Source organism: Periplaneta americana, chromosome 17 (genome assembly GCF_040183065.1).
Source record: "Periplaneta americana isolate PAMFEO1 chromosome 17, P.americana_PAMFEO1_priV1, whole genome shotgun sequence".
NCBI lineage: Eukaryota > Metazoa > Arthropoda > Insecta > Blattodea > Blattidae > Periplaneta > Periplaneta americana.
Genome location: NC_091133.1, coordinates 320,514 through 345,323, shown reverse-complemented (window position 1 = coordinate 345,323; position 24,810 = coordinate 320,514). Strand labels below are relative to the sequence as shown.

The 24,810-nt window shown below is 34.8% G+C and overlaps 1 protein-coding gene across 1 annotated transcript in view; it reads right to left on the bottom strand.

Annotated features, from left to right (window-relative positions):
- Positions 1 to 2,945: 2,945 nt before the first annotated feature.
- LOC138693364 (zinc finger protein 665-like) overlaps positions 2,946 to 24,810 on the bottom strand; it is a 35,198-nt gene continuing 13,333 nt past the window's right edge. Inside the window, exons 6-9 of the mRNA XM_069817283.1 lie at positions 15,140 to 15,280; positions 12,977 to 13,114; positions 12,162 to 12,229; positions 2,946 to 6,945 (exon numbers count right to left, since the gene is read on the bottom strand). Coding sequence (XP_069673384.1) covers positions 6,309 to 6,945; positions 12,162 to 12,229; positions 12,977 to 13,114; positions 15,140 to 15,280 — 984 coding nt within the window. The 3' untranslated portion in view covers positions 2,946 to 6,308. The remainder of the gene's footprint in view (positions 6,946 to 12,161; positions 12,230 to 12,976; positions 13,115 to 15,139; positions 15,281 to 24,810) is intronic.

Sequence of the window (24,810 nt, the reverse complement as noted above, 5' to 3'; positions counted from 1 at the left end):
CCAACTGAGCTACCCGGCCGCCCATATATATAAATATATATATATTTTTTTTTTCATCACTTATGTCACAGTTAAATAGAGACTATAAGATTTGAATGAAACAGTTATGCTCTAACGTTTAAATTTTTTAAAGATAATTCATGCCAGATCAATTAAACTAATTCTGAGAAACTGTTCCGCCCGAAATTATGAAAATTGTTTGAATTCAGGATAACTTCTGCAGAAGTATGGCATGAATCGTCACCACAGATGAAAAAAGTTTCACCAATGAATAGAGTTCCAGTCGGGACGATGATAAGCTCTATGAGACGATGGTTATTTGAGAACAAAAATTCGCTCCAGCGCCGAGAATCGAACCCGGTTCCCTTGTTCAAAGTACCAATTGCTCTAACCACTGAGCTACGCCGAAGCTCAATCCACAACGCCGAATTAAATCGCCCTACACTAGTGTTTTTCACTTTGTAGCATGACTTCAAGTTCGACATATATGGTGACATTTAAATTAAGTCGAGTGAAATTATACAAGGAGCGCAATCAACTAAGTCAGTTGATGATCGGGATTCCACAGTAATATGCACTGTTGGGCGAAGAATCTACGTAAAGATTAATTTTTGGTACTACAGAATAAATGTTTTGATAAAAAAAAGTAATCTTTACGTAGGTTCTTCGTCCATTACGGTAGAATCCTGACCACAAAATCACTCAATTGTATAGTGGTAGTTGAATAACTATATATGTCAACATATATGTCGAACTTGGAGTTAGGCCACAAAGGGAAACCCACTGGATGAGAAAGGATTCCATCCGGTGGTGTGGACTGAATATACGACGAGAAGTACTTATTACTAATTACTTATGCAAAAACACTCAAACGGGATAATAAAAGGATCTAAGACATACCTCTAAGACATTCATACATAGATTACTAATCTATGTGGCCTCCCTTGTTCCTAATAACAGCTCTGAGACAATTTGGCATGGATTCCACTAAGTTCCCACAAATATTCTTCATTTCTTCATTGCGACACTATACACCAATGAGGGCAGAAATCATCTTCTCCTATGTAGAACAATCCATTTTTTGCATATTTCTTTTGCAAATTGACCACAAGTTCTCAATTGGATTGATGTCGGATGACTTCCTGGTCAGGGGAGTACTTGAATATTCTTCTTGTTGAAGAATTCTGTAGTTTTTCGACACGTATGGCATGGTGCCAGGTCTTGTTGGAACACACCTCTGCCATCCGGGAATGATTTTTGCAGCTGGGGTAAGATTCTGGTTTCCAATAAGTGAATATATTTGATAGAATCATCATTCCCTTGATATTTATTAATGCTCCAGGCCCTTCATGTGTAAAATAACGCCAAGACATCATTTTAGGGTGGGTATTTGGGTGCTTGTTGGAGATGAGCTGCTGTTACTTTTTCTGATCCTTTCCGTACATAAGAAACACGGTGGCCGTGGTCCTCGAAATGAGACTCATCGAAAAAAAGTACATTCTTCCAGTCATTCACTGTCCAGTGTTGATGTAATTTTGCCCACATTAAGCGTTCTTTGCACATAACAGGGGTTAGCAGTTGCTTCTTAATAGGCTTACGAGCCCTTCGTCCAGCTTCCAAAAGCCTACGCCGCACTGTTGTGACGTGAATATTCGCCCCAGCCATTAACTCGCGGGTTAAGTCGACAGCAGTTAGTCTAAGATTTAATTTACTTTTCCTGACAATTAAACGATCATCTGCAGGTGAAGTCTTCCTTTTCCGGCCACAGTTTCCTTTTTTCTGGGGTGTGATGGATCCAGTCTCCCTGTATCGTTTTATGATCGAATTAACAGTAGCCAAACCGATGTGACATTCTGCAGCAATTTGCCTCTGTGTCATAGAAGAATGCTCTGCTAATGTTATAATTTTAGACCGTTTTCGTGGAGTTGTATCCATTTGTGAAGACGACAGAATGTACACAGTATTGCAATATTAAGTCTTCAACACAACTGAAAAGCTTATAAGTACACAACGACAGGCAAAATGTCACATATTATAAAAAAATAATGACAGACCTTCAACAATGGAATTACACGTACTACAGTTGTCAATTAAAGCGGTATGAGGAGCTGTGAGGCCAACAATGACAGAAAATGTAAAAATATGTCGTGTTCGGATTAATTTGCACGCTACTGTATTTTAGAGCTGGGATTTCCTCCCAAACATATGTTTCTGCTAGACCTTGAATGCGCATGAGATCTATAATTAGGCCGCAAATTGGAACTTCTCTAGTAGAATTACAAAGAGGCTTTCCATCAACAAATTTGATGTTTTTTAGATAATGGATACATTCTCAATGAAATTACATACAGATACTTTGTTCATATTATTAATTGGAGACTTCGTTCCCTTGCCCATAGGATGATATGAATTCAGTATATCAAATGCTGTGTCTATAGTCTTTATAAATTTTACAGTGCAATCAGAATCACTGAATTCTTTGAGTCCTATACCCTTACAAAATAATACTGCATTGGCTACTGAATTACTAAGTGTCTCTGCAGCCAAAGAAACTTTCATCTTTTGTGCTTCCCACTGCAAATGTTGATTTCTTATTTTATTTGCAGCATGCTCCTTCATGAATACAAGGCTGACAACATAAGCAAAGGGTCATTAATTAATTTAGTGTTCTAAACTAGGGCAGGTATTCCATTGCAAAACAAAGTTTCACCAATCTTTCCCATATACTGCCCACCATATTCTCTCTTCATATGATCCGTACATCTTAATGTCGTCTATCACCTGATATATTCTTCTGCCCCGATCTCTACTCCATTCACCATTCCTTCCAGTACTTCCCCGAGTAGCCAGTTTCTTCTCAGCGAGTGACCAAACCATTTTCTTTCCCCTTCTTCTAGTGTTCCCAGACATATTGCAAAAAAATACGGGACACTTATCAGTTATCACTGAGAAGTGTAGTATGCCCACCCATCCAATATGCCAATCTTTCAAAGTGAAGTTTACTACACAAACACTTTCTTAAGTAAGGCTAAGTACAGAAATAGTAAACAAAATTGTTTAGGAGCAAATCTCCATTTAGTTTAAGCTTCTTTATATAAGTTGCCTTCAAATTTCTTTTACTAAGTTATTACAGAAATAGCTACAAAGCTAGAATGCAATCATTAAGTGTGATGTTTGTAATTTGTAATATAGAATAGACATTGTAACTTTTGATTTTTTTCTCAGATTAGAACTCTAAAATAAGCGAAGGAAAGCTGCCCCGGAGACTTTTCTTGGGACAATGGGACGCATTAGCGAAAAACGGAACGATCCCTTTTTCTACGGGACGTCTGGAAACCTTTCCTTTCTCATCCATTTCTGTTACATTCTTTTTTTCACCCACTCTTTCCAACACAGCTTCACTTCTTATTTTGTATGTCCACTTCACACGTTCCATTCTTCTCCATATCCTTAATTCAAATGCTTCTATTCGCTTCGTAGTTATGTCCATGTTTCTGCCCAATAAAATGCCAAATTGCATACAAAGCGCTTCACTAGTCTCGTCCTTAGTTCTTTTTCCAGAGTTCCACAAAAGGTGCTCTTTTTTTCTATTAAAAGAATCCTTGACAGTTGCTTTCCTCAATTTGAATTACTGGAGGCTAGTCATGTTACTGCTTACAGTACACCCCAAGTATAAGAAGCTGTCCACATGCTCTACTGCCTCATTCAGAATTCGAAAGTTTATATTCTATATATTTCTTCCTATATCCATGGTCCTCGTCTTATTTGAATTTATACTCATCCCATACTACTGCTCAGAGCTGTCATTTAGTTCCAGTAGCATATCCCCAGCGAATAGGGATTATAAAGAATGCACACTAAGCGAATCTTCCTCTGTTTTGTTCCTCTCTGGCCAGCGCTTAGTTCCACTTTCAAGCACTAGAGTTTAGTGAAATCGAGTTCATGCTAAGATAACTTAGAATAGAGTTGAGACGCAGGATCCAAACATCATCGCCTACCATATTGTATAATCCAGTAACGCTTTGCTTCGAATAAATTCAAGTTAACAGCTTTTCCTTATTTATCAGTGACAAACTAGTTGTAATAATAATTTGATATATTTTATATACAATAAATTACATTATAAAATAACATAGTCTATACTAATAATAAATCTGAGCCGAAATTTTTCTGGTAATTTTTGATTTTCCAAAAATAATTGGTCCTAACATATATAATTAACCAACCTGAAAACGAAAATCGCTTTTTTTAAATTTTTGTTTGTATGTCTGTCTGGATGTTTGTTATCTTTTCATGCGATAATGGCTGTACCAATTTATACGAAACTTGGAATATAAATTAAGTTCGCTGTAACTTAGATTTTGGGCTATATCACTTTCAAAATGCGTTATTTAAAAGGGGGCGTTATAAGGAGGCCTGAATTAAATAAATCCAAGTATCTCGCTTATTATTGAATTTTTGTGAAATATGTTATATAAAAAAAGTTTTTTTAAAAATGATTTCCGATTAGTTTTATTCCTAGCAAAATTTTGATAGGACTGAAATTTAATGAGATAAATGAGTTTTAAAATTAAAATACAGTGCATCTAAGGTGGTGTAATGAAATGAAAACAAATGACTACGTCAATAAGGGGCCTTGCACAACAACAATAGAAAGAAATTAAACATAGCCTAAAGAGTATGTTTCTGTGTTTGTATGATGTAATATCGGAAGCTAAAATAGCCGATTTGTATAATCAATTATTATTTCACCTTTGGAAAGTGTAGTTTCTCTTGATGGACATAATGCTATAATGGTAATACAGTAACTTCTGAGTGAATCGAGGAATATAATATAATATAATATGATATAATATAATACATAATATTATATAATATAATTTAAGTTATTTGAAGGGTTCAGAACCATAGTGGGCCAAGCGCCATTTACTGAATACGAAGAAAACAAGGGTTAAAATTAAGTTATTACCATAATTCAATGGAAACCTATAACAAGTAAAATAAATATAAATAAAAAAAATGTATATATACACATTAAATCTAAATGATGTCAACCTTCATTAAACTATGGTTGCATGTAATAAAAATTAAGAAACATGTTAAAGGAATTGTCATTGCACCAAATGAGTGCTCTCTGGACCTAAATGATTGCATTTTAATTATTAAAATACAATTTAAAATGAGTAACATATTAAACAATTTATCCTTCTATCAAACACGAATGTTCCCTGGATCAAACGTCCTATTTTAATTATGTAAATACTTTATATTTATTTCTAACAGGTGCAGCAAAGCGAATGGGTACGGCTAGTACTTTATAGAATTATGTATCAAATTCACTTAATATTTGTATACAATATAATATAGGTATATGCTTGTATTGCTTACAGGAGTTCTATGTTCTTCTATTTTCAGCACAGTCAAATGATTACATATTTTTATTGTTGTTGGGGGTCAACGTCTCAACTCTCATTGTAAAGGAACTCTAGTTTCTACATTTTACAGTTAATGACGGATTTATTATTTCATCCGTCCAATTTATTTTATTTCAGTGCATAATGTATCTAGATATATTAGTTGTATGTGTTATATTACTGCTGTTTCGAATGCTAGCTGGTGCGATGTCAGTGACAAATCCACGAAGAAAGGAGAATCCCACGCTCAAACTAGTTTGAGGATCATTGAAATCAGTCGTGCCACATCAAAGTATCGATGCGAAGTGTCCATACTGTATAATTAACTACATGCTGATATCCCTTAGTATCATCTCCTCATCTGGTAACAACGCCATATCATCACCAAATTTCATGAACTTTATTATTATTCCTCTTACTATCAGTCCTCCCATGTTCTGAAAAGAGATCTTCAAACACAGGTTAAACTGATACAAAATGTTTACACAGAATTTCTTACGAAGGCAGTTCTAGTGGTAATCTGGTTACATAAATACAGCATAATATTGAAAGTGATTCTACTCAATTTCTGAGCTAGTTAGACACGAAGGATAAAATGCACCCTTCCTGCAAAATATACGACGAGAAAAGAGACTTATGACAAAAGACTAAATGAACTTTCACGTTCTATGCACAATGTATTTTAACAGCAATTCCGTTCTCGTTGTCGTTTTCCGTCCAGGTTTATTATGGACCTAACTGTTTTATCCTGCAAGACAGAGAAAACACACGTTCCACAAAACATCGCACTACCAAACCTTTTCATCAGTATATATGAAAACATATTTAAAAAAAAAAAAAAAAGGAATCATTTTTCAGAAAGGTCGGACTTGAAAGGCTTCTCGCCTATAGCTATTAATGGCTTTTAAGACGTTTATGAACTTTTAGGCTACATGAGTGCCAGAAACACTTACCACAAACATCACATTTGAAGGTTTTCTGACCAGTGTGAATACGTTCATGAACGTTTAGGGCACTCGACTTTGAGAAACACTTACCACAAAGATCACATTTGAAAGGTTTCTCGCCAGAGTGGACACCTTCATGAACTTTAAGAATAGCCGACTGCGAGAAACATTTACCACAAACATCACACTTAAAAGGTTTCTCGCCAGAGTGCACACGTTCATGCGTTTTTAGGTGACCAGTTTGTGAGTAACATTTACCACAAACATTACACTTAAAAGGTTTCTCGCCAGAGTGCACACGTTCATGCGTTTTTAGGTGGCTCGTTTGTGAGTAACACTTACCACAAACATCACATTTGAAAGGCTTCTCACCGGTATGCACTAGTTTGTGTGTTTTTAAACCACTCAACTTCAAGAAACACCTCCCACAAACATCACACTTGAAACGCTTTTCCACCGTGTGCAAACTTTCATGAGTCGGCACAAGTTTTCCCGAGGAACCCGACTTCGTAGGATTCTCGTTCTCTTCAAGAGCAAGACTGGCCAATTCTGTTGATGCAGCCCTCTCATTCCTAGCTGTAATCCTGAAGTAAATATATCAGTCTATGAAATAGTTACAAGTATACAATCCATTATTGAATAGTGGAATCCTAACAACCCTATTTCATGAGGTGGTACATTACGATTAGAGATACATGCTTGTAATTAATTTATGAGTAATGGTGACGGAAGTGACTAAATAATTTGGACTTCTTCCGTACAATAAACTTAATAAGGATTACACAACTTTAGTCAACTCTCAGTTAACTTTCATTTTTAATGAGCCTCTCTGTCCACATTCACCTAACTTTGCTTTACTCTTTTTCGACTCATGCACGCTATTTTATTCGATTGTTTCGAAATTAGAGATTACACATGTGCTATAACTTCTTCTATCTTTTATTCTTATGATGTCTAAAATCTTTGCAGTTATTAATTTTCTCACTTTACAATTACAAAAACTGCAGTGGAACATAGCTTATTCCATTTCGCAGTAAACGTCATCATCAGAATATCTGATTGGCATTATCTCTAACTTGGTATTTATTGTCTTGCAAACGTTAAACTAGTAACAAATCCATTCATTTTTATATTTTGTGTAGAAATACTACCAAGAGTGCTAGCTACAAACACTTCAAGTAAATTGGAATTATGCCTTCGCCAATTTGTCCAGTGTGCAATCTTCAGGAAGGTACATGAGAATCATTTACAGCGATGTCTAGCACTTTCCTAACCCAGCGACGCCATCAAGTCCTCTTACGTGTTGTTCTTCAATTTCGTTCCAGGACACCACGTGTTCAAACCCTACCACCCCTGATATCCTTCTCCTACTTGCAGTCTTATGCTAGACGTTATAGGGAAGTACATATTTAATGCAATGCATTATTCGACCTCATGCTAAAGAATGAAGTGCATTGAAGGCTTCACCACAATATCCTCAATTACTTCAATTTTTACTTCTTATTTTAAATAATAATGTAACAATTTGTTTCGGAAATAATATCAATGTTCGATAGTACGTAAATTTATAATTATTTCTACACTTTCATGAAACTTAACACATCTTAATTTAAGAGTCGACTGACAGATAATAAATTATGTTCACTTTAAGGACTGCAGCTGCTAATGTAATATGACCTGGTGGTATAGAGAATGTTCTACCTAAAAATAATAGTTAAATTTTAACCTTTTGCAGCAAGTCCTTCAAGTAAGAAGAATGAACTCTTGTAATACAAGAAAATGTGTTTTAACATTATAAGTATACATTCCATTTGCAACAGACAATTAATAAAATAAAAGGTTGTTCTGTTTGTGCATGTATTTACGTACCAGTATATTGGTCTTGTTTCCAGTGATTCATGATGATATAATTCAACTACAATACGTACTATTTTCGCCTAGAAGAATAGGATATATGATTTGACGTGAAGTGCTGCTAATTTATAAAAAAAAATAGTCATAAAATCATAACTGAAACGTTGGGCCGAATAATGGTCTATGTTACAATGTGCTAACTGTGCAAGAGAAACAAATATGTTACATCGTAATTCCGCTCATAAATTTACTATTCAACGGGAACAAAGATTGTTATTCCATGAATATGTTTTGTACACTAAGCAAGGTACACGAATGTATGTTACTGAACGAAATATTACACATCGCAGAAGTTGAACAATAGATTTAACTCCACAAAAATTCTACTGGGGAACACACACAATAAACAGTTTTATACAATCACAATATTACGAAATATACTAAATCAATAAAAAGGTTAAAATATGAACAATTCGATTATGACATTGAGTTTTAAATGTTATATATTAATATGAATTAACGCCATGTAATTTACTAAAGTTACACTCAATGTCATACTATGAATAAACATACAATATTGATCAAATGAAAGCAGCGATACTAGAAAATAACTGCAGTATTGCATTGTAGGGACACCATTAAATTAATGAAAGCTGTAACAATAAGAATAAAGAAAATTAAATACGACAGTTGGGAAACTGTTAGGAGATGGAGTTTGAATCCCTGTCCCGAATATTCAGTATGCAGCCCAACACTATGTCTCAGAGACTTTTATGTCGCAAAATTGCTTTATTTAACGACGCTCGCATCTGCCGAGGTTATATCGGCGTCGACAGTGTCCCACAGGAGTTCTTTTAAATGCACTTTAAATGCATTCGACCTAGCCCGGGATCGAACCCGCAACCTCGGGGATTGAAGGCTAGTGCTGTACCAACTACGCCAACAAGGATGATTTTGGTGACACATTTTCCATTTACTAATATCAATTTGTCTGGATCCTTTTTATTTCTTTAGATTTATTTAGCTCGTCAATTTCATCACTGTTTTTCCGTCGTCCATTTTACGTAATAGATCAACCGAAACCTGATACACAGAGTTCAAGCACCCAGCATTCGTAAAGAGAACAAACTCCCATGCAATAGCTCCCGATACGATGTAAACAACTTGATACGCTAGAAGTGACTAGTGACATAGACCGTTGTTCCAGCCAAGAAAATCATGGTTGTAACTCGTGTAGAAGCGCCTCTGATACAGATATTGAAAAACAATATTTGTGACAGCTGTGTAAGACTATACAGAGGATTATACCATTAAAAACTCAATTTTTATAAATTCTAACATAGACCGTTGTTCGGCTGAATGCTTCAATTTTATATCACACATATTTCCGTTTTTAAATATTGTCTGTGTCTTACTTGTCTGTCTTTTGTAGAATGTTTCTAAATTCATTACAGTTTTTAACTGCTGTTTATTATTGTGCATGACGTATCTCAGGTAATAAAAATATAAATTGTTTCATTTATATGATTGTGATGCCACTACAACTACAATACTTCACTTACAGTAACACTTTTGCGCCTGAGAGCTGAGTAGACATACAGTTATATGCAGTCTATTACAGAGAAGCATGCAGCTATCTTGTAACTTGAAAATCATAGGTTGATGTGCTCATTTCGTGAAAGCACTAATCTAAACTCAGTATCTGTGTGAAACACTGGACAGCACGGGAGTTAATAGCATTATTGCTAGGAGCTCTGCATTAATAACAACACCAAGAAGTTTCTCGTGTGAGTGGGATAGAAGGACTAGGTCTACACAGTGGAGGGGGAAACAGTGGCCAAACAGAAAGAAATCAGAACCTGGCGAAACATTGTTGAAGAACCACTGTATGTATCATTGTAGTTGCAATTCTGGTGGTGTGAATGTGAAAGACCGATGCCCTTAACTGCACCAGGATGCATGAACGAACGAACAGATTAATAAATGAATAAGTAAGTAAATACACAAATTAATATTACATAATGGCTTCCTAAACGTGATGAGCGGATCACAGAGAAACTCTTGGAATGAACTCAAAATGGCAGTACATAATTTCCTTGGGAATTACAAAGACTTCAATTGAGGACTTCACTCAAATAACGGCGTATACCCTTATACGCCCGTTTTCCGATTAGATAGTTGAATGCGTATAGTGCACTGTAGTAAATTTTCGTAAGACTAGCTTCAATACGTAACACAGGACACAATGTTACGTGTTTACGTAGAACGAGTGAACTACAGCGGCACTCACACGCTGCTGTTGCAAGCCATACTGTAGTAGACTAGTATTTGATGTTTAGGACTACTTCAGGTTGTCAGATGCAGCAGTGAATCATGATCGTAAATATGGGAAAAAAGAAGAAAGGAAAATAAATTGAAACAGTGGCAAGTCATACATAACTTGTACAGGCAAGGAAATGGAAGAGAAGTCATTTACACCTGTAAAAAGATGATGTATGAAAATGTGTACACATGGAATTTCAAAGGACGATCAACTCTCTAATTTTAAACGCTTTTGGGACATGGATTCGAAATTAGAACAATATCATTTTATTACTCCTTGCCTTGAAAGAGTGAATCTAAAAACTAAGAAGCTTCAGTCTTTTAAGAATAGGGATAATGTTTGGAAAGATAGTGTTATCTGTAATGGAGGTAAATAAATTGATGTTGTTAAAACTTTCTATTGAGTCTATTACAAATTTCAGAAAAACGATTAACTACAGTTGAGAATAAACTCTTTTCCCCTGACATCCTCAATGATTAAACGGTACACACTTTAATCGTCCTCATACAATCATGATGCAAAAGTACAAACAACTACAATATACTACATCAGGGGTATTTTCAGCTTGAACCTCATAATCTGCATCATTTGTTTCCTTCAAGATTTGGAAGACGGGAATGGAAGTGTCGCAGCTGAAACTTTCATGAGTCCAACACAAATGAACCCAGTGTCTTTGAAACCATCCAAGGCAGAGAACTGAAGAGATCTCTTACAGTTTTTAGATGAAGGTGGCCAAAGTTGGCTGAACACAATGCTGAATAAAGTCCGGACATCATCATACAATGGTGAAGATGACTCTAGCAACATAAGTGATGATGTATAAAGAAGAAAAAGACAAAGACATGAAACCCATAAACTAAAAATGCAATGTCATTTTGTAGGCCTACTTGTGTAATTATACAATATTTTTATTTAGTATGTTATGGTAAATGTATATTTTATTTTGTTGAATTGATTTTATTTTACTTTTTAAGACAAAATTATTTAATAAAGTACGAGATGTTCCCATATATAATTAATTTTCATGCAAAGTTAGACACCTAGAACATGAGAATAATTAAAAACAGTACAAAAACATATTGTCGCCGGAAAAAGGACGTATACAAAGTTTCATATTATATTTATTCAATAATAGCAGAACATACTATTTGCTGTTATGTTTCAACAATTTTATTTTAAATATCCTCGAAACAATTTAACAGTAATGAAAAATATTTTCGACGCAACCATGATGAACCTGACAGATTACAAACATTGAAATCAGTTTAAATCAGAACTACATTTTGCTGTATACGCCCTTATTCGGTTGATGTCCTCAATTATAAAGAAACTGTAGAAATTCAGTTGAAGAGTTTAAAGTCCCTAGGCTTAAATATGAGTGTATGCTTGTCCATCTAAATTATTTTGTTGATAATCAAAGCACTTTTAATGAAGAATATGAAGAAAGGTTTGAACAGTACTTATGGAAACCAGACATCAAGCGAAGTGCAGTGTGATTGTGATAACTGATTATTGCTGGATGACTCAGACAGACAGTTCTTCTGAAGCTACTTCTGGACAGTCAAGCTAACAGACACTTCAAACACAATCAACTCTACGTGAAGACTCGCACACCACACTCACCTTTCGGAGAAAACCTCGTTGTCCTCTGTCGTGACTTCCACCCTTGGCTCCTCATCGAAGTCCCTGTCCTACAAATACAGAGCAAATAAAACAAAAAGATAGCTCAATTTACATTACAAAAGCGCGTTGATTTTAGTTGCCACACAACTACATTTAAGTCTCAATAGGCCTCCTAGTAGAATTTTAGCCAATTAAAGACAAATCTTGCGGAAGATATTTCATGGGGCACAGCTTTTCGTTGTAGAACAGCGTTTTTCAACGTGTGGCACACTCATATAATCTGTTGTTACCAAGCTGGAGGGTAATTTCGAGGGTTTTAGGAGGAAATGAGAATACTATAAAATAGAAATCACTGAGGTATATCTGTATGCATTAAAATATTCAATATAATATTTTCAATTTTACATGACTTTTATTTTATTGGATTATTTTACGACGCTGCATCAACATCTCAGGTTATACAGCGTCTGAATGACATGAAGGTGACAATGCCGGTGAAATGAGTCTGGAGTCCAGCACCAAAAGTTACCCAGCATTTGTTCGTATTGAGTTGACGGAAAACCCCGGGAAAAAAACCTTAACAAGGTAACTTGCGCCGACCGAGATACGAACCCGGGCCACCTGGTTTCGAGGCCAGACGCACTGACTGTTGCTCCACAGGTGTGGACTGAATTTTATTATTTATGAGTCAACATACTGGGGAATGTTAATATGATGAATGGAAGAACGCAGATTTCACAAAAGACGTTGAGAACAGAAACAAAATACAAGATAAACACTGGAAGTACACATTGCATTCCTTGTGTTGCACTCACCTCAGGTTCATGTTTCAACACTGGGAACGAAATTGGCACCGGATCATCCTCAAATTTTATCTCAGCTGTGAGATCTTGGGTCTGGTCCTCATATTCCTCCTTTATACCAGTCACATGCTGATCCCCAAGATTCCGTTCCTACAGTACAAAGAGATATTTTAAATTAACAATTTATCACAGGATGTTAGAACACGACCCATACTGTTATAAGCTGCTCCCTATGTGTTCATATGCCTCAGCATGATTCACAACCTATAGCACGTGCCTTACACTATGACGAATAGAGTCAGCAGTCATATCAAAATGTATATAATCCATGCAATAACATTTTTCAAGTGAAGTTTCAATAAATTAAGAGTATTTACTTGATTTATTTAACGAAGCTGCAAGAAAAACTAGATTATTTAGCATCGATGTGATTGGTGATAGCGAGATGGTATTTGGCGATATGAGGCCGAGGATTCGCCACAGATTACGTAACATTCACATTATGGTTCCGGAAAACCTCGGAAAAACCCAACCAGGGAATCAACCCAAGCGTGAATCGAACCCGTGACCGAGCGCAACTCGGGATTGGCAGGCAAGCACCTAGCCGACTGAGCCACACGAGTGGCTTCTATGACAGAGCTAAGGCCAGTAGGCCTTCTCTTCCGCCCAGCCAGACTCTAAATCTAATTGATTACAATTGGTTTATAGTGACGGTCACATAAGAACAGTTCCTGAACAGCAAATATTGCCGTCATGACAGTGATGCCAACTGTTACCAGATATCACACGATCCTGTGTACTAAATGAATTATTTACATACCGCACTTTATGTTGGAAGGTTATTCTAAATAATTCAATATTTTTTTAACATATTCTCATAGGAAAACTATACGGGGAAAGGAATCAGCATGTCAAGTATTTTGTCTGGCAATACGAAATTCATTGGTTTGACTAAACAATTGACTCACGAGATCTAACCTAAAAGTTTGTATTTTGCTTGACCACATGAAATTATTAGTACTAACTCCGAAAACTTACATGACTATAGTCTTGAATTATAACCACAACGCAATACACAAAAAACTATTACGTATTAATATGGTAATTTCCTAGAAGACGGGCAAAATCCAACATGGCTGACGAAAATTACCAAAAACGTTCTGCCAACTATAAACTTTGTAACATATGTTCATAATGATATTAATTAATTATTAATAAGTTCAAATTTCACTATCTTCCAGTAACCGGCTCAGAAATCTGGTACAAATTTAATTGCATGGCACTCCAGTACCGACAAATATTGTCGGTATTTGTCTCAGTTGCCAACATACGAGTTACAAAATCACTACCATTTGTAGTATCTGTCAGTATCGAAATTGGAAACGAAGTAGGCAACACAAAATTCAATCTGCAAACTAGAAAATCACCACAATCCACTAGCATATGTAGTAATGGGGGAAAAACGGTTAGGTTTCACCCTTACGGTATGAAGCATCCGAACACTCTGGCCCATCGTTTTCCCAACCCCTTGTCTCTTTTTATACTTAAAGACGTCGTAATAATAATTATTTAGGGTGCTTTGCATATACTGATAATGTTAATAGCGGTGGCCACTATCTGCCATCTAGAGGCAAAATAACTTTTATCATTACTCGCACATAAGAGTTGATTGAGCAGGCAATGTTAGCAGCCATAAGATTCGATCCCGCAGGCAGTGGATTAAACCCATTGTTCAATGTGTATCAAAGCAATTGTTAGATTAGCAACAAGAGAATAAAAAAAACGTAGACTTAAAAAGAAGTCTGTTCCTAGGCACAACTCTCTCTGTGTATTCGAGATAATTCTGTCTTCAATAGCACAAATAAATATTTGAGAATAATAATAATAATAATAATAATAATAATAATAATAATAATAATAATAATAATAATAATTATTATTATTATTATTATTGTTATTATTATTATTATTATTATTATTATTATTATTATTATTATTATTATTATTCATATTATAATTATTATTTCAATTTTAAAATGAATCCCTACAGTTTAAGTTGTAAAAGTTATGGAAAGTTCAAATAGGTAACATGAGTCTAGACTGGTAATATGTCTGACATAATTACAAATGCGTTACTGATATATGTGTAGCTTATATTGATAGAGAACCACTTACATCATCTTCTGTTTTCACCATAGGAAAGCTAATAGGCTCTGGTGTGGTGTTTTCAACCTTTATCTCTGATTTGATATCGTAACTAGGGTCCACGCATTCTGTCTTCATGTCCGTCACTTCCAGATGCGATAAATTCCCTTCCTACAGGACATAAAAACATCGTGTATCATATTATTAGTTATTATAAAGTTGACTTGATCAGTAACAGCCACCAATCTGGTTGTGCATGACAGTCATTGCTAACGTGAATCATAATGTGCACGTCAGTAACAGAAGCAGATCTCAAATCAATGTAGTTTTAACCCTTTTTCGCATATTTAATTAAAGTTGAAGTTTTACTTGTCAATAAGTGGTAGCATGTACTGCATAAATACTGATGAAGTGCATTAGAAAATATGACTGTTGTAGGACATCAAAAAGCACCTGGCCTCAATACAATTATGTTTTAGAAATAATAACGCAAAACAAAACCTCTCTCACATGATATCCTATGTTCAACTGAGTTTCAAACGGACGTATCAAACAGAATCGCAGTTCCACACGGTTTTGGGACGGATTAAGTTAATAATTATTGCAGCTCTGCATTACTCGATCATGATGCAGGGTGAACAGCGGTCACAGAGACTAGCTGAACTTCGTGTGAAAGGTTCTTCCCATGAGCGGAGTAGAATCAACGCACACTTCATAGAGCCAGAGCAATTGATGACGCCATATAAATCACAGCAACAGCAAGGAATTTATTCAATTGATTATAAAGTGTGAAATGTATGCTTTTCTCCACTGTTCGATAAAGACACAAACAAGATAAACAGTAAAGCTTTCCTATTTACCTCTGATGAAGCCTCATTCTCTTCTATTTTGTAATCCATTCCAGGCTATGATTAAAAAATGTATGACCAACAATCTGGATCAAACGGACCGTGACGGACGGGTCTATGACGCTTGAATAGTCACCAGTGATCTCATTGAGTGGCGTATACTGGTTAAAGGGTTTGGGCTACCACTGACCCTATTATTACACAAAATATATCTAACAATTACTTTAATTTTAATTACTATGGTAAAACTAATAATACAAAATTATTACATTATGTTATATTATAAACTTTTTCTTTTGTAATTTCCTTGGGCTTCATCTCAACATTATAAACTGATACACAAAACCTGTAGAGAAATGCTGAAAGAACGTGACGTGTACCTTCCTTACTACTGGCACACCTGAGGTGAATCTTCCTCTCTTTCTAATACTGGTGACAGACTACAGTAGTAATCGCGATTAGCACTTATCGCGATTACCGAAAATGTGGTGACATACTACATCCCGTCTGGTCAACAGCTGAATTACCATAGAGGAAAGAATTTTCTCTATGTACATACGTATATGTTTGTTTCCCTCAAAGACGTTGTATTTAGACCGTTGCTTACGAGATTACACAAGCTGGCGCATAGAGCTTGAAAAACGAGTCTGAAGTGGTTCCCTCGTAATGCCAATTCCGCCGCTCGGAGCGCTGTTCTGCCCTATATATTCATCGCAGAACACTTAAAAGACATTGACATTTGGGACATTTAAAGGACTCACCATTGCTTATTAAATGCTTCGTACAATATTTTATGGACAATAGACGTAATTTGCAAACTTCTACTCCTCAATTATATTACAATAAAAGGCTGTCATTCTTGATATTAAAACATATTACATATAAACTGAGGGACTGTCTGCTCTGTACTTCAGTTCATACACCAAACATTTCCGGAAATAAATTAACTTGACATCTTACATATACGCACTATAGCCTACCCTTTTCACCTAATATTATTAATATTGTTATTAAATAAGACATTGCAACTAATTAAGGTACTGCATTATCTTTAATTTCCTTGAATTCATAATTAAGCATTTGCAAGAAGGCCTAACTTTTCCCTCTCTTTTAAAAAAATACGAACGTCACAATAATTGATAAGTATAATTATTACGCGATTTTTTCTTGCAGTGGTGAAAACATTTCTATAGGCCTATTGATTAATCTATTGAGCATAGTAATAGTAAACGCTGTAGTATTCTTTTCTGAAGCCAAGATTTTCGCAAGAACTGAAGTGTGACACATGTAAAGATGAGGAAATGTCCATCTTTCTTTTGGGAAAACTTGTGAAGCCACTACTGGACAATATTGCCAAAGATATTTCCAGTAAATACGAAGTGATTAGGAAACTTAATCAGAAGCCCCTAAGTAGAAAAGTGCTGAAAGTGCAATAAACTGGGCCATTTCTTAATTACATATAGAACACTGGAACTGACTATCTACAAGGACCCTCGTGTTATAAATATTATGATTATTTCAGATTGTGATACAGTTATAAGCGTTCATTCCTAAAATTTAAAAGTAACAATGAGGATGCCCTATGTTATAGGAAAGTTTTAAACGTGTACATTTAACTTTTTTATGAATGATTTCCTGATCAAGATTTTCATTAACTATGTGCCAAACTTTTGGACATCTGATCAGTATTTTAATCATGTGCTGGTTACAGTACATTAGATGTCTTCTTGAATATAACTGATGAGGTATGTATGTGAAGTTTGTATCGTCAGTATTCAAGTAGCCTACTTATGTATGTAATTTTTATTATCTGTACAGAAAAAATTTAACTTACGTGATAGTATGAAGTAATCTCTCACGAAATAACAAGGAAGAGAAAGGTGCTTAAATTTAAATATTGAAAACAGGATGATAAGAAGAAAATAATTTTTACTTCCTTTCAATTATTAATGAAACCTGGCCACTCACAATTCGCAGTTGATTTCTATGGTTACAGGTCTATTCTTCATATTCTGTAGCTTTCAAATAATTTCTAAAATAAATATTACGCCTACTTAGCTCTTGTAAAACGAAATTTTCACTTTCACTTTCAACGGAACACTCACTTATATTCAGTTCTTGTATCTTGCAGTAAATTATCCATTTGTGATCATCTTTCCAATATAACCTCCCATTGAAACGACCACTTAAAATCATGAGCTAGAATTTATTATTTTAAAAACATTTCCACGTACATATTTTATAATTGTTATGAACCACAATACAAAAGACAACACTGTGAAATTGGATTAATTTACCAAGATCAACATCAATACCGGTAGTATAAAATCACACATAGGCCAAGGCTATATTATTTCATTACTTTATGGTCTTAATTACAAGAATTAATTTTGAAGAATTTACAAATATGCTGAAATAATTTATGACACCTCTTATAGAAATGTAAAAATATGTATGTACATTTTGAAACAATGGGTATAGCACCACTTGAAAATGTTGAGCACTTTAACAGTAACTTGTAAATTGTTCCATCACGTTGTCTACAGTGTTCATTTAATGTAGCACTTTTAGAATGAACGTGGTTCACATACATAAGAAGAAATGACGATGGAATGAGTCGAAGACATACAGTTTTCTTTAATTTTTAGCAAATGATGAAGTTGAATATATACTGTTACTTCATATCCTAACATAAGTAGAGTTGCCACCATAGATGTAACACCTCCGTAACACCTGAAATGAATATAAAATAAATTAATGTATTGGTAATGATACAAGAATAAAAAGAAATTAGGCTAGACATAACCTCACAAAATTACAAACACATGCTAAAACAAAAAAAAAAAAAAAAAAAACTTTACGTATCCGTATTCAATAAAACTAGATATTCTAGATATAATTTGATTCACACGATAACCACCTCAGCCTATTTCGCAGCAGCCATTAGTTTCCAGTTTGAGGTGCATTACCTAATCTCATACTAACCTTGTTAAGTTCTCTTACCTAATTCACTGATAATTACGTAACAATACACAGGTCTAAAATACAGACAAATACACATTAATTACCTAATAAGTACAGCATGAAAATAATTGGTAATTTCCTAGAAGACGGGCAAAATCCAACATGGCTGACGAAAACTACCAAAACGTTCTGCCAACTATGAAGTTCAAATGTCACCAGACATCACAAAATCAAAGATGGAAAATCAAACATATATTCATATTTTTAAAGAAGAACAAGCCCTTCAAAAAATGAAAATATGTTTAATTTTTCATCTTTGATTTTTATGGTGTTTGGTGGGATTCGAAGTTCATAGTTGGTAGTACTTTTCTGGCAGTTTTCGTCCGCACTTTACCCCCACAAATCACTAAAACATAAAACAAAACATAATAATTTATCATCTTATCAAATAAAATTCAATTCTCATCGACGTCTTCAACGACAATCTCTTCACTTCCAGTATAAATGACACCGGCTTTAAGGTATTCTAAACTTAAACCATGCAGGCAACAAAGAACTAAACCAACACTTTGTCGTACAGTCAACTTTGCATAAATATAGCCTACCACGTGTTTACACTAAATGAAATTCTCTTCGAACACTTATTACATCTTAACTTCTACAGAAAATTCAGTAAATAATTCCTTTAAACCACAGAAAAACAGTTTTCTTCTCAACATTCAACACAATCCTTCTTCACCAGCGAAAGAACTAAACCAAAATCGACACAAAATTTAATAGATACATTTCATAACACGGTTTCCTTCCTTTCCCTCTTACTTCAAAATTCCAACCTTGTGCACATAAAATAAATTATTGGCACTGAAAAGTGGCTTTTCGTAAGCATGATGATGCCCATTCGACAAATGCAGACAAATCTACAATGTAACACCACTCACGTCAAACAACAGAGAACAACAGGACAACGTCATTATCCATGAAAAATTAATGAAAATTCTAGAATAAATGATAACTATAACCAATCAAATCGAAAGAAAATCACAAAAATCAGAAAATGAGAAACTTTCAATAGCTTTAGCCATCAGACACAACATAACACCACTCACGTCAAACAACCAAGAACAACTGATAACGTCATTATCCATTCAAAATTAACGAAAATTCTAGAACAAATGACAACTATAACCAATAAAATTAAAAGAAAATCACGGCGACACCTAGTACAAAAACCTAGAACTAACATGTAAAAGTCACTAAAAGATCACTAACATTTAACTCTGAAATAAAGAAGTTGGTAATACTTACTATATTCAACTAAGTGCCCGTCTTCTATGAAATTACCAAATAATTAATTACTTTTGTCGGTATTTTCTAAAAGAGAAAGGGAAAACAGTAACAACATTATCTTCAATGTTTACATCACGTCGTTCACATTTTCATTAGGCCTATATCAGTAATGCTTGGTAAGTGAAACAATGCATGAAATTATTTTACATTTCGGGTCACATCATTCGAGAGTCGGAAAATGCAATTCGCCACTTTTAACATAGCATTGCTTGTTATATGAGAGAACTTTGACATTTAACTTAACCTATAAATATACGACCTGTTGGTACAGAGTTCTTCACATAGCAAAACACAGACAATTTTCGAATATAACTTAGCTGACCAAACTTCAAATAACACTGTAATATGCTTGGCATATTTGTAATATTCGTACTCAATGAGTAATGCACAATTAATCGAACTATTTTCACGATGCACAATGCTTTGTAATGGTACTATTCATCATTTCATAGGGCAGAGAGGCGAACCTAGCGGCAGAAATTGTCATGACTCACAGAGACCTACTCTCGATCGTGCTATGCGCCAGCTTGTGTAATCACGTAAGCAACGATTTAGACACACAATTGGCGATGGTGTCGTGTACAAATTTGAAACCTCTCGCGCAGGTTCACGCGACGCCATGTTTGGGGAGCACGAATGATTGTTTCTATAAGTATTCGGAGTTTAGAAAATACCATTGGGTATATAGGCGTTTTCTTAGCGGACATCCCTCTTCTCTGTAATATAGCTAAACTTATTTACGTATTTTCTAATGTATAATATTAAATAACAGAAATAAATCTAAATACTGTAATTAAGCATTGCTTTAAATATAAACGCTTTATATTGCTCATAAATAGACTTATTAGTTTATTTCTATTTCCTATGACCGAATACATGGAACATTTTTACTTGTGTTATTTTATATACGTTAGAAAATACGTAAATAATTTATTTAAATTATATTACAAAGAGAGGGATGTCCGCTAAAAATTTCCTATATACCCAATGGCATTTTCCAAACACCTAACGCACTGTAATAATAATCCTCAGTGTTTTGAAAATCAGAGACGATATGACTCTTTAGAACTTTGAACTGCAGATATTGACCTGCAATTCCCTCATTCTTACATCATTCTCAATGACAGAATATTGTGAAAATGTGATTGTATGCATTGCTGACTTAGTTGTTAAATAATTAACAAAATATGGTGTAATAAATCTAAAAACTCAATTTATGGTACGTAGCAGCAGTAAACAAAATCTCTTTTATTTATTTTTTTTTTCAACGAAAGAATAATGGGAGCCTTGTCATATCATCATCTGAGATTATGGAAATATGTCGCTTAATTGAAAGAGCGATTATATAGAGATGTTGACATTTCAATGGCATATTACCACCCACACTTACATCGCGTGAAAACAATGTGATCTAACAATAGAACACTTGTACAATCTTTCTACACTTATAGGAACGTATTTTAGAAATTGGATCCCAGATTTATCCCGTGAATCATATTTTAAACTTGCTAAACTGACCGCAGAGGTACATAAAGAGCTACTGGCGTAGCTCAATGGGCTAAGGCCTGCCGATACGGAGTCGCGCTCGGGCGCGGGTTCGATTACCGCTTGGGCTGATTTCCTGGTTGGGTCTTTTCTGATATCCTCAACAGTAAGGTGAATGTCAGGTAATCTTTGGCGAATCCTTGGCATAATCTAGTAGTTGATACAGCGTTGTTAAATAATCAACTAAAAGAAAGTATTTCATAAAGAGCAGATGTCAGCACACATCTTAAAGTTACCAGTACAACACGACTTTACATAAAAATGTTGTAGGACGACATTTAACGGAGTCAATAATAATAATAATAATAATAATAATAATAATAATAATAATAAATCAATAGGCAAGATGTTCTGTACATTAAGCCTGAGTTCTGTTATATGACTAATTCATGCATTTGACGTTTATTTCATACTACAGCTGTGATAATAAGCTAATGCATGGTAGCCCTATTTATATTTCAAACTAAAACATTAGGTATGGGTTTTTATTTTACAGATGTAGGCCTATATTATGTGATATGGAAGCGGATAAATAATAATTGTTCGTTTCTCGTCCATATCAAAGCAAACGTGTGTTTACGGTATAGGCCTAATGTAATACCTTATACAGGCAGTGTTTTGTTAGTAATAATTAATATTAATAATTTTCTTTTCATCTGAACTATTACTACAATATCCATTTGCATTTATAACGCTTTATATGTTGTCAAATAACTATACAACATCTTTAGTTACGGTATCAAATTGTTGCAGTCTTCTTCCGTTTCATGTCAAACTAACGGTAACTAAGCTTGATTATGTCCATAACGTGGTCGCTTTAAATGTTAATAGAATTTTTTCATTTATCCATTCAGTCTTATTTATAAGAGACACCAAACATAGCCTATATAAAAATTCAGCATTGTACAGTGCAGCCGTCTGCTAGCCGGCACTTCTCCCAAAGCATGGCGGCGGACGCAAGCTTCAATTTGTCCCTACTCTAAACTTCTGCGCAGCCTCGGTTGTAGGGGCTCGGTTTCCCTCCTGGACAAAACCTAAAGTTCATACTTTATTTTGATGTTTGTTCATTGTTTTCCCCCCCCCCTTTTTTTTTGTTGTTTCTTGCAGCTTAATATGGGAATTTATTTCTTATTTATTATTATTATTATTATTTTGAAAAGAGATTTTATAACCTATAAAATGCCAAAAATTTATATTATTTTGTAATAAAACATTTTTAAAATCAAGCTTAACCTCAACGATAGCGTCGTAATGGAGACTGAAATTGAAAATCTGAAAAAGAAACCAGTTCCAGTTTGTAATCCATTATTTATTGAAATGAAACATCTTTCAGCAGCCTTCTATTGCTCTCTCTCTCTCTATATATATATATATATATATAATATGAATAATTCGTCTGTCATTTGTCAATATATTTCTTTGTACTTTTCTCACACCTGCATTAAATTTCTCCACTGCGTCTAATAGTAGCCAAATTCATTTTCTAGCCATTCATTTTCGTTTCTATTTCATATAATACAATGGAAGGGGTAACAAAATTTCACAGCAAAAGCTATCACGACTTCCTAAATAATATAATTCAAGGTGATTCGAAACCAAAGTCTACTAAAATGTTACTTTCGTCCACTGGGCCGTGCCTCAGCGCGATTATCTTGTTCTTGAAACTGGTTTAGCTCCTGATCGCGATCGGGACGGTGACACACTACCAACCCGATCGCGATTAGGTCGATGATCGCGATTAGTGACTGTAGTCTGCCACCAGTATAACGCTCATGGGAAATGGTTGTTTTGTTGAAAGAAGTATATATAATATTATTTATATTTCGTTGATTTTGCCCTTGTAATGTTGAAATATTGCGAAGCATACAGGTGTACCGCACGTAAGACTGAGTAACAAAGAAGTCACATATAGCCTACTTTATTTTTCCAAACAAGCCTGCACATAAGAGACCCAGAGACCCTAGGCAGTTAAGAGGCTAGAATTTATTTAATGTAACTGGAATTTAGAAAAAAGACAAGCAGACTTAGAAATGAATTAGACAAGTACCAATTATACTTTTTTATATTTATAATTACAAGATTACTTCTAATTGAGGTTCTGGCTGATATATATATAAATAAACAGCAGTACTTCAATTATATGTCAGAGGAAGAACAATTGTTTGTATACATCTCATTAATGAAATATGTTACTAGTCATCAATGAATGCAATGGAGGAGGAAATGAGATGGCAACACCCTCCAATTATCTGCTGGCTTAGTTGCTTCATGACTGATGCCTCAATGGTGTCATGAGTTTCAACCTGTCTTCCGACAGTTGACTACACAATTTATAACAAGATTTATTGATGGTCACCCATCAGAAACGATGGGAATCCTAGACAAATTGTACCACATTTTGGCGACTTCCAGCGTGGGAGAATGTCGATCTCAAACATCAGCCAAAATGCATTTTCCGCTTTCCCACTGCAGGCCTCGTGACTTCCTTCCATTCACCCCTGTCATATTTTCTATGGAAGTATTTGCTCTCAATTTCTACTATCTGATCATAACGTTCGCCAAAACTCGCAATCTCTCTGCCATCTCGTATCTCGCAGAGAGAGAGAGATCATGCAACACTTCAGCATCTTCCATAAATATATACAGTGCTCAAAACAATTAGGGGAACACTAAGATTTATTTAAATATTTTTTCATTGGATAAAGGTAAAGACATGAAATTAATAAGGTATATTATTAATGGTTATATATGGCCACATTTATCTCCATGTCAATAAAGACAATGAATAATATAAACAAACAGCTGTTTAAAACATTGCACTTTATAAGAAACTGAATCTCGTCCTTACTTATCAAACTTAAACACTCGTTATAAAGCCTAGTTTCTTGTATGGCCTCTACGATATTCGATAACAGTATGGCACCTTCGTGGCATGGTCCCTATGAGATTCTGTATTTCCTCTTGGGGAATATTCTCCCATTCCTCCATTAGAGCATC